General features: G+C 40.3%; 1 protein-coding gene across 3 annotated transcripts in view; it reads right to left on the reverse strand.

Annotated features, from left to right (window-relative positions):
- casp7 (caspase 7, apoptosis-related cysteine peptidase) overlaps window positions 1-14,134 on the reverse strand; it is a 54,080-nt gene that overhangs the window by 14,609 nt on the left and 25,337 nt on the right. For all 3 annotated transcript variants that reach the window (XM_041209907.1, XM_041209905.1, XM_041209906.1), the window contains one exon: window positions 4-155. In XM_041209907.1, the coding sequence (XP_041065841.1) occupies window positions 4-155 (152 nt within the window). The remainder of the gene's footprint in view (window positions 1-3; window positions 156-14,134) is intronic.

Below are 14,134 nucleotides of genomic sequence, written 5' to 3' on the forward strand. Positions count from 1 at the left end.
TACCTGTTTTGTCATCAAAATTCTTATTATTGATAATAATGCATTTTCCTACTCTTTTGAAGTTCATATCATACAAGAATGTGGGTGTAACAACCCGCGTGTGACAATCAGATATTTCAGGATCCTTTCCTTGTTCATCTTTTGTTTTTTTCTTGCTATATACGGGAAATAAAAAAAAACAGATGGTGATACCTGTAATTTACTACCACAAGACTCAATGCTGTTCTTGCTTGCAGCTCCTCAAAGTTAACTGACCTCTTTCGGCATTGCACATGAATAGCATGGGGACTGAAACCTGTTTTGTGATATTTAGCTGCTCCTGTGAAATGTACTTAACCCAGACCATTTCTTTTAAGCTCAGCTTCCTAATTTGGAAAGTGCTCCAAATCTACATATCTTGAGTCTAAGTGCTGTCATTCAAGAATATTTACCTCTAGATTGGCAGCCACCTGTAAATTTCATTAGGAAAACCCCAGATGAACACGATAAGCAGAATGCAATCGGAAATAGTGGACTTGATTGCAATCTTTTAAAAATACTTGTTTGTTTTGTCATGCTCCAGTATATTATGAACTTTCAGTTAATACTTTAAAAATTTTGAACACAGTCTTTCAAATATCCACTGCAAATAATGTGACCTTTTGGTGTCTGAGCTCCAGACAGCCCCAAGTCTCAAGAAAATACCTAATTAAATATGGACATTCACAGCCATCTGGAGAATTCACACATCCCTTTGTTTAAGGATGACCATCATCAAAAGAACTATAGCATTCCAGCTGGCTCATCTTCTGTTACACCATGGACAAAAGAAATATTGAAAGTCAATGTGTGTTAGATGATTGTGAATGGATTCCCAGCGACATTCCATTGTATTATGATGGTCTCTCATCCAAACTAGACTGGATGAATTTCAAAGTGTCAAAATGACACTTGTTGAAAAAGAGGTCTTTGAACTTGCACAAGTCACATGGCGAAGAAGCCATTTTGTGGTCTACTTTAAAAATTCAGCAAGAAGATGTTCAGAGACAAATCCATCAGATTCCACCAAAAGCCATCGACCAGCTGCAAGACATCCAAGCAGCCAAGGTAATAACCAGCAATACCTTGAAGGTGGGAGATTCTTAGCAAAGAGAAGGACTCTTCCCAACCTGTTCCAACTTCAAGTTCACCTGAGAACCAGCCTCCTGGAAAGTCAATGACAAGACACTTTGCAGCTTATTGAAAATCCTCTGCTTTATAAGACCTTCAACCAAAACAACTCATCTGAGAAACTACAGGCCAACAACAAAAGAGACTGAGACAATTATAATTGTATTGTTTTTTTCCTCATCTGTGTCGAATCTCTGTGTGACTGACAGTGTGCATGAGTTGAGTGAATGAGATGTTGTGTTTTTAAACTTCCAGGGCAAGTGTATCATAATAAAAAGCCTTCTGCATTTTCAAATTCATAAGAAGTTTACTGCTGGAATTATTTAAATTGGGGCAATCACTCTGAGGATAAGAAAACACCCACTTCCAACATATAAAACATGCTGATCACGGACAATAATAAAGCCCATAAATTCTGTCTGGGACAGTATTTGTCTTTAAATGATTAGGCTCATAAAGCCAATTTCTTGATGGATTCTTTAGTTGAGGGAATTAAGTCCTCTAACATCTTTCCTGCATTTTCACAGACAAAAACATGAGCTGCAAGGCCCAATCACTAGGCCCAAGAGTGCAAAGTTCAGAGGTTGGTGGAATGGGACTGTAAAAAGACAGAACTGTTGCGGTTTCAAGGGGACAGTGCTATCTCCATCAGAATATTGCCATTTGGAGGCCCTGGGAGAAAGAAAATTAAAGGATTAAAAATTTTCAAATTTTATCAGCAACTCTAGAAATCTTGCTGTGACTATTTTCCAATCCAATTCTGGCAGGTAAACCCACCTTCACTATGTTAATGACCCTGTGACTGGAAATTCAGCTGAGGTCAGGAGAATTTCTCATGGCATTGTTTGCAGAAAGTGGAATGATGCCCTGTTTTATAAAGGCCTTGTTGTACCATATAATGCAGACTAAATTATTCTGCTGAAGGTACAGTTTCCCTCCATTAAGGATAAGAAAGTGTGATAGCTAGTAAATGAGGTCGGAGTTCGATTGCTCTTCAGGGTGTAGGTCACAATCCCTCAACTTTCCTTTCTTTTAAAAAAGAAAAAGAAAGTGAAGCAAGGTCATTCACAGCTTACTAACATTTAGACTCCTACATTAAATTACTAATTTTATTTTTAATTGCTTTTGCTAGGGTTATTCAAAAGGTTATAGACATTCTGCCAGCTGTGTTAATGACTGCTAACAACAAATTCGTTTTGGTTTCCGATTTGTTCAAACATTTGTTTGTTGACTTATGACGAGATAGGAGGCAGGAAATATTCACTAGACTTACCGGACTCAAAATTTCTGGTCCTGGGAAAACAAGTGTAGTGCCATACATGTTAAAGAGCACTTAGAATTTGGGCAGGACCCAGTTCTGCCAGGTCTCCTCCCTTTTCTAAGATTGTGAAATTCTTCTGCAAGTGGGTTGGGTTTCTTGTGGCCATTCTTGCTTTATGATGATGTCAGGAGAGGGTGTGGGATTTGTAGGATGATGTCACCTGCCAGAATTCTTCCCTCACTGCAAGAGTGCACCTTTATTGTGTGCCAGAGTAAGACCCTGAAAAAGAGAGCCAAATATTCCAGATTCCCAAAAGCAACTATAAAATTAAGGTGTTTTATTTTAAATTAAAGTTTCCACGTTTCTTTCTATGGAATTAGTTGCTCCCTAGATGGAACAGCAAGATGTCATTGAGAATTTATTTAACACCCAGGAAGGAAGATGTCCAACAAATTCTGGAAATAGTATGGTCAACTCCTCACTCTGTGCAAATGTCCCTAGCGCTGGGATTTGGAATGCAGTCAGGGAAGAAGCAGACTGCAAAGCCTAGGAAATTCAGGCCTACTATTCCCAACAATGGGACACAGATTATAGGTAGATAGAATTGTCATTCTTGACCACAATTCCATCAATACAAGCAGCATTGGAGATAAGGGACAAATATTCAGTGTTCTAGGTGGTATAAATTACAAATGTCACGTTTATATTTGGAGTTGAAACACTTTCACATCATTTTACTTATAATTTCTAACCTACGAGCTGGTTTAACACTATTTTTCACAAATTGACAAATGTTTACATAACTGACACACACATGTGTGCACACACACATACACACACACACACACGCGTGAACATGCGCGCACACGCACACTCCGATTTTACTGTCACCTGAATAACAGCCAGTGTGAATACAACATCTGTCTGAAGTCACATGCACAGTCCAGTAACAAACTACATACTTGCTGACTTTGGACATTTGGAGGGAAAAAATTTACAACCAAATATTCCATCTCTTTAGTTGCCTCGCCAATTCTGATTTTTAAAGTAGGTCAGGGTGCTTTCCTGCAAGGACCTGCACAATCACTCTTTGTATGGGCATGAAAGTGTTGTCACATACTTGAGTAATGACGACGCTCAATTTCAAAATCTGCAGATAATACAAAACTTGGAAATATGGTTAACTGTGAGGAGGGTGGTGATAGACTTCAAGAGGACATAGACAGACTGGTGGAATTGGCAGGCAAGCAGCATATAAAATTTAATGTAGAGAAGTGTGATGTGATACATTTTGGTAGGAAGGAGGAAAAGAGGCAATATAAAAGGATATAATTCTAATGGGGTTTCAGGAGCAGAGGAACCTGAGGGTATATATGCACAAATCATTGAAGGTGACAGGTCTGAATGCGAAAGAGGTTAATAAGGCATACCTGGATCCAGGGCTTTATAAATAGTGGCACAGAATATGAAAGGAAGGAAATTATGGTAATCTATATAAAACACTGGTTCCGTTGCAAATGGAGTGTTGTATACAATTCTTGCCATTACAATTTAGGAAGGATGTGAAAGTATTGGAGAGGATGGGGAAAAGATTGACGAACATGGCTCCGGGGATGAGACATGTCAGTTGCATAAATAGATTGGCAAAGCTGGGCTGTTCTCCTTAAGAGGAGGTTGGTTAAAGTCATGACGGGTCTGGACTGAGCAAATAGAGCAAAATTGTTCCCATTGACAGAAGGATCGAGAAGCAGAGGACACAGATTTAAGGCGATTGGCAAAAGAACCAGAGGTGACATGATGAAAACCTTTACACCCAGCAGTGAGTGGTTAGGTTCTAGAATGCACTGCCTGAGAGTGTGGTGGAGGCAGATTCAATCGTGGTTTTCAAAAGGTGTTTGGATAATACCTGAAGAGAAATCACTTGCAGGGTTATGAAGTTCTTCCTATAGGGAGCTGGCACGAACATGACAGGCGGAATGATCTCCTTCTGTGCTGTAATCATTTTATACTTCTATAATTCAAGGAAAACCTCTGCTTGCGTTGATGCATGGCACAATGCAGGGTGTAAACTTTTTAAAGTAGGGTGCAATTCGCAAGACTGACAAATAGTGTCAAAGAATGTATTATTACATATTCAGTACTTTGAAAACTTGCCAGAAAACTTAGCAATTATTTTTAAATTATTACATTTCAATGAAGATATATATTAATCTATACTCCTTGGATATTCTGGCAGTTTGATTTTAAGCAGCGCCAATGTTGAAGATCATTTTATTGCTTTCGAGGTGAGACTGCTTTATCAATTAAAAATTATCACTGTACTAACTTTTCAGACCTGCTAGCTGCCAATAAAGTTCTTTAGAAGTAAATGAATATTTTTTTAATTCAACACATCCGAGACTACATTACGGAGGATCCTCCCATGGACTGTGGCTGCTCCTTGTTCAGATATCTATTCTAGCCTGTGTATTTTTGTGCTAAAAATCTTTGGCATGCAGGAACATCCTGTTGATATAAAAGCATGATCCAAAATTATGACAAGATTTAACATTCAAACCACTTGTGTAAACATTTATTGCTGTATTCGTGAAAAAGATAACAGAGGATTTTTCTAGGATAGACAGAAGCAACAAGAGGAAAACTAACTCGGAATCGCCCAGATTTACACTTCCCATAGGTATTTTCTATACTTTTCCCCACTCCCTGCATTTTATTTCTTCCCTATTGTCAAGCGTAAATGTTTCAAATTCTTCTGGTATAAATACCAGGCATTGAGATTTGTGCCAGGATAAATGGATTCAACAAGGAATTACTTGAAGTTACCCTCTTGACCCATTCAAAACAAGGTTGTCCATGTAAGGCACAGATTAAATGAAAAGCAGAAAATGTCTGTGCAGCTTCATGGCCAAAATTGTGCCGTATCTCCGTGAAAATACTCAAGTTTAACAAAATACTCAGAATTATTTCCAAGCACATCAATGAACAGTTCAACCTTTTGAAAGGTTGCCTAACATAACATTTTACATTATGTACATTGCAAGTGCAAATCCAGTAAAGCACAAGAAAATATTATTTTCGTATTACTGTAAAGGAAGTGCAAGTATTCAAGGTTAGCAGACCAAATATGGAAGCAGGCCATGTCCAAAATTAATTCAACAACTGAATGCATTCGAGGGGGAGGTGGTGGCATAGTGTTATTGTCACTGGACTGGTACAGAGACCCAGGATAATACTCTGGGGACCCGGGTTTAAATTCTGCCATGGAAGACAGTGGAATTTGAATTCAATAAAAATCTGGAATTAAGTCTAATGATGACCATGGAGCCATTGTTGACTGTTGTAAAACCCATTTGGTCCACTAATGTCCTTTAAAGAAGGAAATCTGCCATCCTTACCTAGTCTGACCTACATGTGATTCCAGATCCGCAATAATGTGGTTGACTCTTAAATGCCCTCTGAACAAGGGCAATTAGGGATGGGCAATGTTGGCTGCTGAAAGCCACCTTCCTGCCCTCACCCCTGATGGCCCTCTTCCCCAACCCCCACCACACAACCCCATCCCACTTTGTCCCACGATGATCTTGAGCCTCAGCTGGGTCTATTGCTGCCAGCAGCTGCTGCTCCCATTGGTGCTGGCAGCATGAGGAGCTTCTGGCCTCTGACTTATTCAAATACATATTCTAGCCTATGTATTTCTGTAGATAACCAAAAAATCCCAATCTATGCTAAAAAATCTTTGGTATGCATGAATATCTTGTTGACATAAAAGTGGGCAGGACTTCCACCACTGGGGACCTCAATCGCAGGGAAGCAGTGGTTGATGGCGGCTACTTAAGTGTCTGAAATGCACTTGATTCCATTGGACCTCCCCCATGGAACTGAAGAGGGTTCCCTGCCAGTTCTGTGACTGGTGGGCGAAATCCCTATTGACACCCCCAAGATCCCTGTCACTGAACAGGATATTATCCTATTTTTGGCTCCACTGAAAAGGAATATACAGTGTGGCAATGTTCCTTTTTAATAAAAAAAAAGTTACTTCTAATATGGCACACATTGTAGTCTTAACTACTGCCATTATATTCAAGATTGTGTACATTGCTAGAGCGTACAATGCAAATCTATTAAAGTAGATTTTATCACTTGTTATTAGTACATTGCTTGCTTTTTAAGAAACAGTAAGCTTTTTAATATCTCAAGCATCCACAGTATTGGCCTGGATCTTTTGAGTTTTAGATGGTCAACTGTCAGTGCTTACCATTGTTATTCCTCTGATACCGAGCACAATTTCAGGAATTAGCGCTTGGGCAGTTTAAGGTAGAAATCCTGAGGTGCAGTCTGTCATTCACTGCTCTGCCATAGGCTGCAGTGTACCTCCCACCCCACCCCCAGAGCCAGCAATCACTGAAATCAGTAGATGCGGTGAGAACTTTGCCTTATCCACTCTGACCTGGCTATTAGAATCTGGTTAAAAGTTGCACCCTGTTACGTCAGGTGTAACTGAGAGTTTAAAATGATGATTTGAATAATAACTATTTTTAAAAAAAAATCTGGCTCTGAAAATATAATTTCGTATTTGAGGAGTGTTAAGTGTCTTCTCGTTATAATTAATTTTTTATTTTTTTAAACTAAATTTAAAATAATTAAAAAAACCTTTTCAAGAATTATTTCAGCTTTTGTCTTCATCCCATGTGCATGTCCCAATTTTTACCTTTCTCTTTGTAGAATTTTTAAAAAGTGGATTGACTTTAGTACTTTCATTTCCTGGTTGGTGGTTTGTGAGAATTCTTTAACGTGATTGGCTGCTTGGAGCGCTTGATGCTATCACTGCAACTCCATAGTGGGAATCCCCATTAAAGAATGCTGTGCAGCAAGAGGAAGTAAGTCCCCTTGCTGGAGAGGCAGCCAGAAGAAAATCTTGCCGAGAGATGAAGGTCAGCAACGCACTTCCTTGCTTCACTGCTGACCACGGGGCCATTGTTTGCTTTCTTGTCACTTTTGTTCTTTCACATAATTCTTTAGTTGTCACTTGCTATTCTTAACTTACTGCCTTCCAACCATCTCCATCCAATGCGTCCAATCTCTCCTTATTTTAATATGCATTAACCTTGTCACAAGCTTATGTGGTACCTTCACTGTTTTTTGAAATTCTATATAAATTTAACCATTGTTTTGCGTTTATTTGTTGTTCAACCAGTCAGCAGGTTAATATGGCAATTACAGATTTAGTGACAACAGTAAATATTTTCTGCCAGTTTAAACTCGAGTGGATTTTGTAGTGAAAAGTCCTATAAGCTTAATTCTGCTCCACCTCATCCAGTTGCTTCAGGCTTCTAAACCTGCAGATTCTGACTGAATTCCCCTGCTTGTTTGTGCAAAAAAAAAACAATTGAAGGGAAAATTTAGTGGAAAAACTAAATGAAGAAATAGTTTTTAACCAGATTGGAATGTACTTTGCATATTGGTGTCAGCATGACTCAGTTGGTAGTACTCTCATTTCTGCAACACAAGATTTCCAGGTTCAATTCCCTTCGAGGGCTTGATCACAAAACTCAAGGCTGACATTCTAGTGCAGTACTGAGGGAGTGCTGCACTGTCAGTGTTGCCATCTTCTGGATGGTTAAACCAAGGCCCTGTCACTTTCAAAGATCCCATGAGGCTACTTTGAAGAAGGGTAGGGCTGTTAACGCTGAAGTCTAGGCCAATATTTATCCATGAATTAACATCGCAAATTCAGATTATCTGGTCATTATCACACTGCAGTTTGTAGGTGTTTATTGTGCACAAATTGGCTGCCATGTTTCCTAAATTACAACAGTGACTACATTCTCAAGAAGTACTTTATTGGCTGTAAAAGCTTTGACTTGTCCAGTAATTATGAAAGACACTATATAAATGCAAGTCTTTCTTTTTTTGAATTTTGGAGTAACCACTGGAAAAAAAATCAGATATTTGATTTTGACAAAATCCTGATTATTAAAATATTGTATATGTGTGAGGAAAGCTTCCAGACTGAATGGGTGAAGTCAAGTTGTAGAAACTATTAAATACTTTTATGTACTGCCTCATTACACTGTCTGTAGCAAAATAAACACAATGTACAGCACTATGAAATACACAACTGGCTTGTTAAACAAATATACAACATGGGCATAGGCTGGTGTATGCAACAGACACAACTGCATGATGTTTTGCTGCAACTCTTGATCAGAGACATATTCACATTTATTCTGATCAGGCGCGCTTCATTAAGTGGGCACTTATCCTCATTTTCAGGGTTGGGAATCTAGCAGTCACACTATTAGAAATATGATAGTGTTAGGTTAGGGTAATTTTATTTGGGGCAGAAGCTTACTTTATTGAAGGAAAGAGATTGTGAGGGAAGAGACTATGCATGTGGATGAATTTACCCGAGGCAGATCTGCTGATACAAAAGTGATTATATGCATGCGCACTGGTGGCTGATGTCATTAGTGTCAGACCACATCATTTACGCTGCTTGGCTACCAGAATAAAGCCATGCATTAAGGCTATTTTAATTCAGTAGACAGCAACATAGAGAAGTAAGCATATTATTTTTACAACTATCTGGAGCCAGTAAAATAAAATACCAGAAACCCTTAAATATTTCAGGGATTAAATTCTTGCACAACTTCCTGCTTTGTAATCACCTACTTATTGAAACAGAAGTTTGATCAAAAATATGTAAATATTTCACTTGCTGGGAAAGCCCAAGTTTGAAGCAGCCAGTTTTTTTTAAACTGGAGACCCAGCTCCATTCGCCCGAAACATAGCATTATGATTAGAATGAGAATGTTAAGTAAATTTTGTAACTTTACACAGCTGCAAAAATAAACATTTTACTTAATCCTATCAGTCAAACATTTCTGCCTATCAGTCAAACATTTCTGCAAGTACATCTCTGTACGAGGTAATTGAAGAAATGAAGGACTGAATCGCAAAGTGGGTTAATGTTTGGCAATTAGTTTCAATGCAGCCTAGACGGATTCCGAACTATCAATTTAATGCTAAGCTTACATTGCCAGTTTTGTCAAGGTTGGCAGTTTTGCCTCCTATAGCAACATAAACTCACAAGCTGTCAAAGTCGAATTATTAATGATGCAGAAGTAATTACCATATTGTGACATCGCAGTAGTGCTTCACCAGAACAAATTGATCCTACACAACACATTATAATGGCCTTGTGGTCTGCTAATCATGGTACAGTAAATGGGTATTCATCAGTTTGTCCATTTTAATATTACTCCTCTTTGGCTCTGACAATAACACAAGACTAACCAATCATCAAATTTTCCCTCCCAGTGTCTCTCATTTACTCCTACAACTGTTTAACCCCTAGTTTGAGACATGGGCCCATGGGTTAATATGGGCATCTTAATGCTCCAGGGGGGCGATAAATTAAGATTCAGTTATAGCGCCAAATACAAATGGTTGAATTTTCAGCCTCTGCCAGGACTGGGACCAGAGGAGGGCGGGCATGGAATTTCATGCCATCAGCCTGCATGCGAGTTCCCTGGCCATCCTTAACCCAGGCCATTTTCATACAGATGGAACACTGGGGCTGAGTGGAATGGGGGTTGGCAGGGGGCTGGCGGCAGCAGTGGGACATTGGTGCAGGGGGACAAAAGGCAGGACCTTTTGGCAAGTGGCAGGTATCCAATGAAGACAGCCAAGGGGCTATTAAGGCTTATTAAAGGAAGATGACTGGGATTTTTCAGTCAGTCAGTCTCTAGGTTCCCGAAAGCAATAGGAGTCAGTTTAGCTGCTGTGGCACCCCCACCCCCCACCCCCCCAACCCCCACACCCCGGCCACCCCCCCATCAACCCCCAGCAGTATTCTGAGGGGCCTGTATTCCTTGCAGGCCTAGAAGTCCTTCCTGCCTGCCTGGCTGCAGCAGCAGCAGAAAGCAGCCCTGTGAAAAGGATGCCCCCTGTCCAACACCTCTGTAGAGTCGTGGCCCAGCTGTAAAGGCTGTTTTTCATTTTTTCATTCAAAGCTTGGAAATGTTGGAGAGAGGGAACTTTCATTTTGAAGTACCCTTCACTTAATGGCCATGATATCCTGCTGCTACTTTAAGTCTGGAAGGCCTCTGATTGGCCCACCAGCTTCAAGAGCCCATTCACCATCCTTAATTGAACGATGAGCCCACCTCCTGGCCATTAATTGGCCATCTCAGGGGAAATCACATTGCGTGGCCTTTAACCCAGCGAACGTGAGCTTCTGACCCCCATTTGGGTTCGGAAACCGGCAGAGAAAGTCCTGCCCAAAGCGTAGAATCTATGGGCAGAATTTCTCTCTCGTCAGGTGGGGTTGCACCCGACCCGAGCGAGGGTGAAATTCATGAGATGATGTTGGGCAAGCGTCCCGACGTCGCTGCGCACTCGCATGATATTTCGGTCGGTGAGCGCGCGTGGGAGTCAGCAGCGTGCCCGCCGACAATTAAGTGGCCTATTAAGGCCATTAATCAATTAATTGAGTAGAATTTTTCACTCCCTGTCTAACCATTCTGTTGGCGGGTGAGCGAAAAGGCCAAGCGACCGGTGCATTTTCCATGGGCGGGACGAAGTTTCAACATGTCTGTGCTCATGTGACAGATTTTAAATATCTTTATTTTGATGGTTAAAAGTCTTCAGCTCCCCGAGACAGCTCTGTGCCTCAGGGAGCTTTTACTGCACACACTCGCATGCATGCACCAACTTCAGTGCTCAACCTCCTCCTGCCTTGGCAGCGCTGCAGCACGCGACTCACGTTGGCTGACCATTAAGTGTGAAATCGCAGACAGGGCCCAATCGTGGGCGGCGGTCGGCTTTGTGACCGCTCCTGGGCCCGCCCAACAAGGGCAAAATTCTGCCCTATGTCTGAAGTTTAGGCCCAGTATCCTCGGGGAGAAAAAAAATCCTTTTTCACTAGCTATATATTGCCAAGGGTAAGTTGCAAATAATTTGTATAAATTTTACACTAATTACGGGAATGGCTCCAAAATAAATTGCAGGATGATCAAACTCCTTTCAGATTATACAAAATGGTGCAAGTTAAATAGGGATTTAGAGTCATAATGGCTCCATCTCGATGAGACTGGAACTGTCAGCTTTAGAAACATTGCATTATGCAGTAGCTACACTCGTAATTGATATTCCTAAATATTGCTATATTCTGTTCTGCCTTAAATCAATTTCTGTAGAAAAAAAGCAGTTAAAAATTATGAAATTATATCTCAAACATGAGAACAAATGCTGAAGAATTTACTTCTACGTCAACATTGAAAACAGTAAGCACCATTAGGAAATTATTAGAATTAAAGTCTGACAAGTCTCCAGGACCCAATGGCCTGCATCCTAGGCTCTTAACGAAGTGGCTGTGGATGCATTGATTGTAATTTTCCAAAATTCTCTAGATTTTGGAAAGGTGCCATCAGATTGTAAATTAGCAAATATAATTCCTCTATTCAAGAAAGGAGGGAGACAGAAAGCAGGAAACTACAGGCCAGGGAAAATGCTAGAATCTATTATTAGGGAGGTAGAAAATCTTAATGCAATCAGGCAGAGTCAACATGGATTTATGAAAGGGAAATTGTGTATGTCTAATTTATTAGAGTTTTTTGAGCAAGTAACAAGCAAGGTAAAGAAAGGGGAACCTGTAGATGTGGCGAACTTGAATTTCCAAAAGGCATTTGATAAGGTGCCACATCAAAGGTTACTACACAAAACAAGAGCTAACAGGAAGCAGAGAATAGTAATACATAGGTCATTTTCGGGTTGACAAACTACAACTTGTGGAGTGCCATAGGAATCAGTGCAGGGCCTCAACTATTTACAATTTATACCAATGACCTGGATGAAAGAACGGAATGTATAGTTGCTAAATTTGCTGATAACACAAAGATAGGTAGGAGAGTAGATTATGAAGAGAACATAAGGATACACAAGGGGATACAGATAGGTTAAGTGAATGGGAAAAAAATTGGCAGATGGAGTATAATGTGGGAAAATGGGAACTTGCCCACTTTGGCAGGAAAAATGGAAAAGCAATGTATTATTTAAATGGAGGGAGATTGCAGAACTCTGCAGTACTGGGAGATCTGGGTGTCCTGGTACATGAATCGCAAAAAGTTGGTATGCAGGTACAGCAAGTAATTAGGAAAGCAAATGGAATATTAGCAATCATTGCAAGTGAAATAAAATATAAAAGTAAGGAAGTTTTGTTACAGTTACACAGGGCATTGATGAGGCCATCTGGATTACTGTGTTCAGGTTTGGTGCCCCCGCTTAAAGGCTTCAATTGGCAGGGAGCATGAAGGCCATCCATGGGCCTTCCCACCATGGACTTAAATCAAGGCAGTGGCGGGGTCTCCGCTTGTCACCAAACTCGCCACAGGGGAGGGCATTAAATTCTGCCCTAACTGTGAAACAGTTTCCCCATTCTGTATATCAGTCGAGTTTTATTAAAAATCCCGTTACTGGTTTTATTGCAACTGTAAAAGCAAATCTTTAAAGCAGGCATAACATTCACACTTTCAATTTATGCTATCATGTGTCACCCTAACTAGATACAGTTATTACTCATAACTTCCCAAACTTCTACAAAAATAAAAATTTTGTACCAAAAATTATGGACTGTCTCAAGTCTGTTTTCACAATTCACTTGTGCAGCGCCACCCATAGGACAGAATTTTACGTTGTGTGCGGGCTCACACCTGACATGCCCGAGCGTACTGTGACGTGCGATGATGTTGGCCATGCATCCTGATGTCATCGCACACTTGTTAGATATTTCGTCTAGTGGATGCGCGTTAGAGTCGGCTGCGTGCCCACCGATAATTGAAAGGCCTATTAAGGCCATTAATTAGCTAATTAAAATCAAATTAACGCTGCCCATCCAACCTTACAGTTGGCGGGCAGGGGAAAAGACCAAGTGGCCTTCACATTTTTTAGGAAACCTAATCCACGAGCGGAATGAGGTTTCCTAAAGCAAATAAAAATAAAGCTTTTAGTTAATGTTTTAATTAAAAACATGTCCCAGCTCATGTGACAGAGTCACATGAGGGGGCATGTTTTTTTTCCAAATTTTTACTGTCTTAATGAATTTTTTTAAACAGTGCTTCAATCTCCCTGAGGCAGCTACATGCCTCAAGGAGACTGAAGCACTCTTTTGCGTGCTCGCCCGATGGAGAGAAAATTTCTGGCCACACTTTCTGCTGGGAGGTGAATGTTCTTCAGAAAACGGTTTCATTTTGCCTATTTTTTTTCTGGTTCATACAGCTAGACACCAAAATGCTGTCAGAGGGCAGGATTTCTTACCTGGAGGTAACCAGGTGAAAAATTCCACTCCCTGGCTGGCTGTGGGATTGACACACTCTGCAGAAGGAAGTTGCTGCTATTCTGGGTGCATGGTTGGGGAATTCCATAGGTAAGTAACAATGCAAATCCTGTTGACCATAATCCTCATTTTTTGAGTAGCAATAATACTTCAGAAACAAACACCAGTTGTAAATACCTCTGAGCAGCTCTTTGTTAATGGGTATCTTCCAAGCCTCAAATACCAAGCAGCTCCACAACATAGTGTGCAGCTATCTTTTGGTATAAATCCAAAGTTTGCTCTCTCAAAATGTTTAGCTGAATCTTTAATCAGGCAGGAAAAAAAATCCTCCTTAGAGGGCAGCATTTGAACGTCAGTCAATATGCAAAACAAAACTGCGTTATTCCAGC

This window comes from Carcharodon carcharias, chromosome 17 (genome assembly GCF_017639515.1).
Source record: "Carcharodon carcharias isolate sCarCar2 chromosome 17, sCarCar2.pri, whole genome shotgun sequence".
In the NCBI taxonomy this organism is placed as follows: Eukaryota; Metazoa; Chordata; class Chondrichthyes; order Lamniformes; family Lamnidae; genus Carcharodon; species Carcharodon carcharias.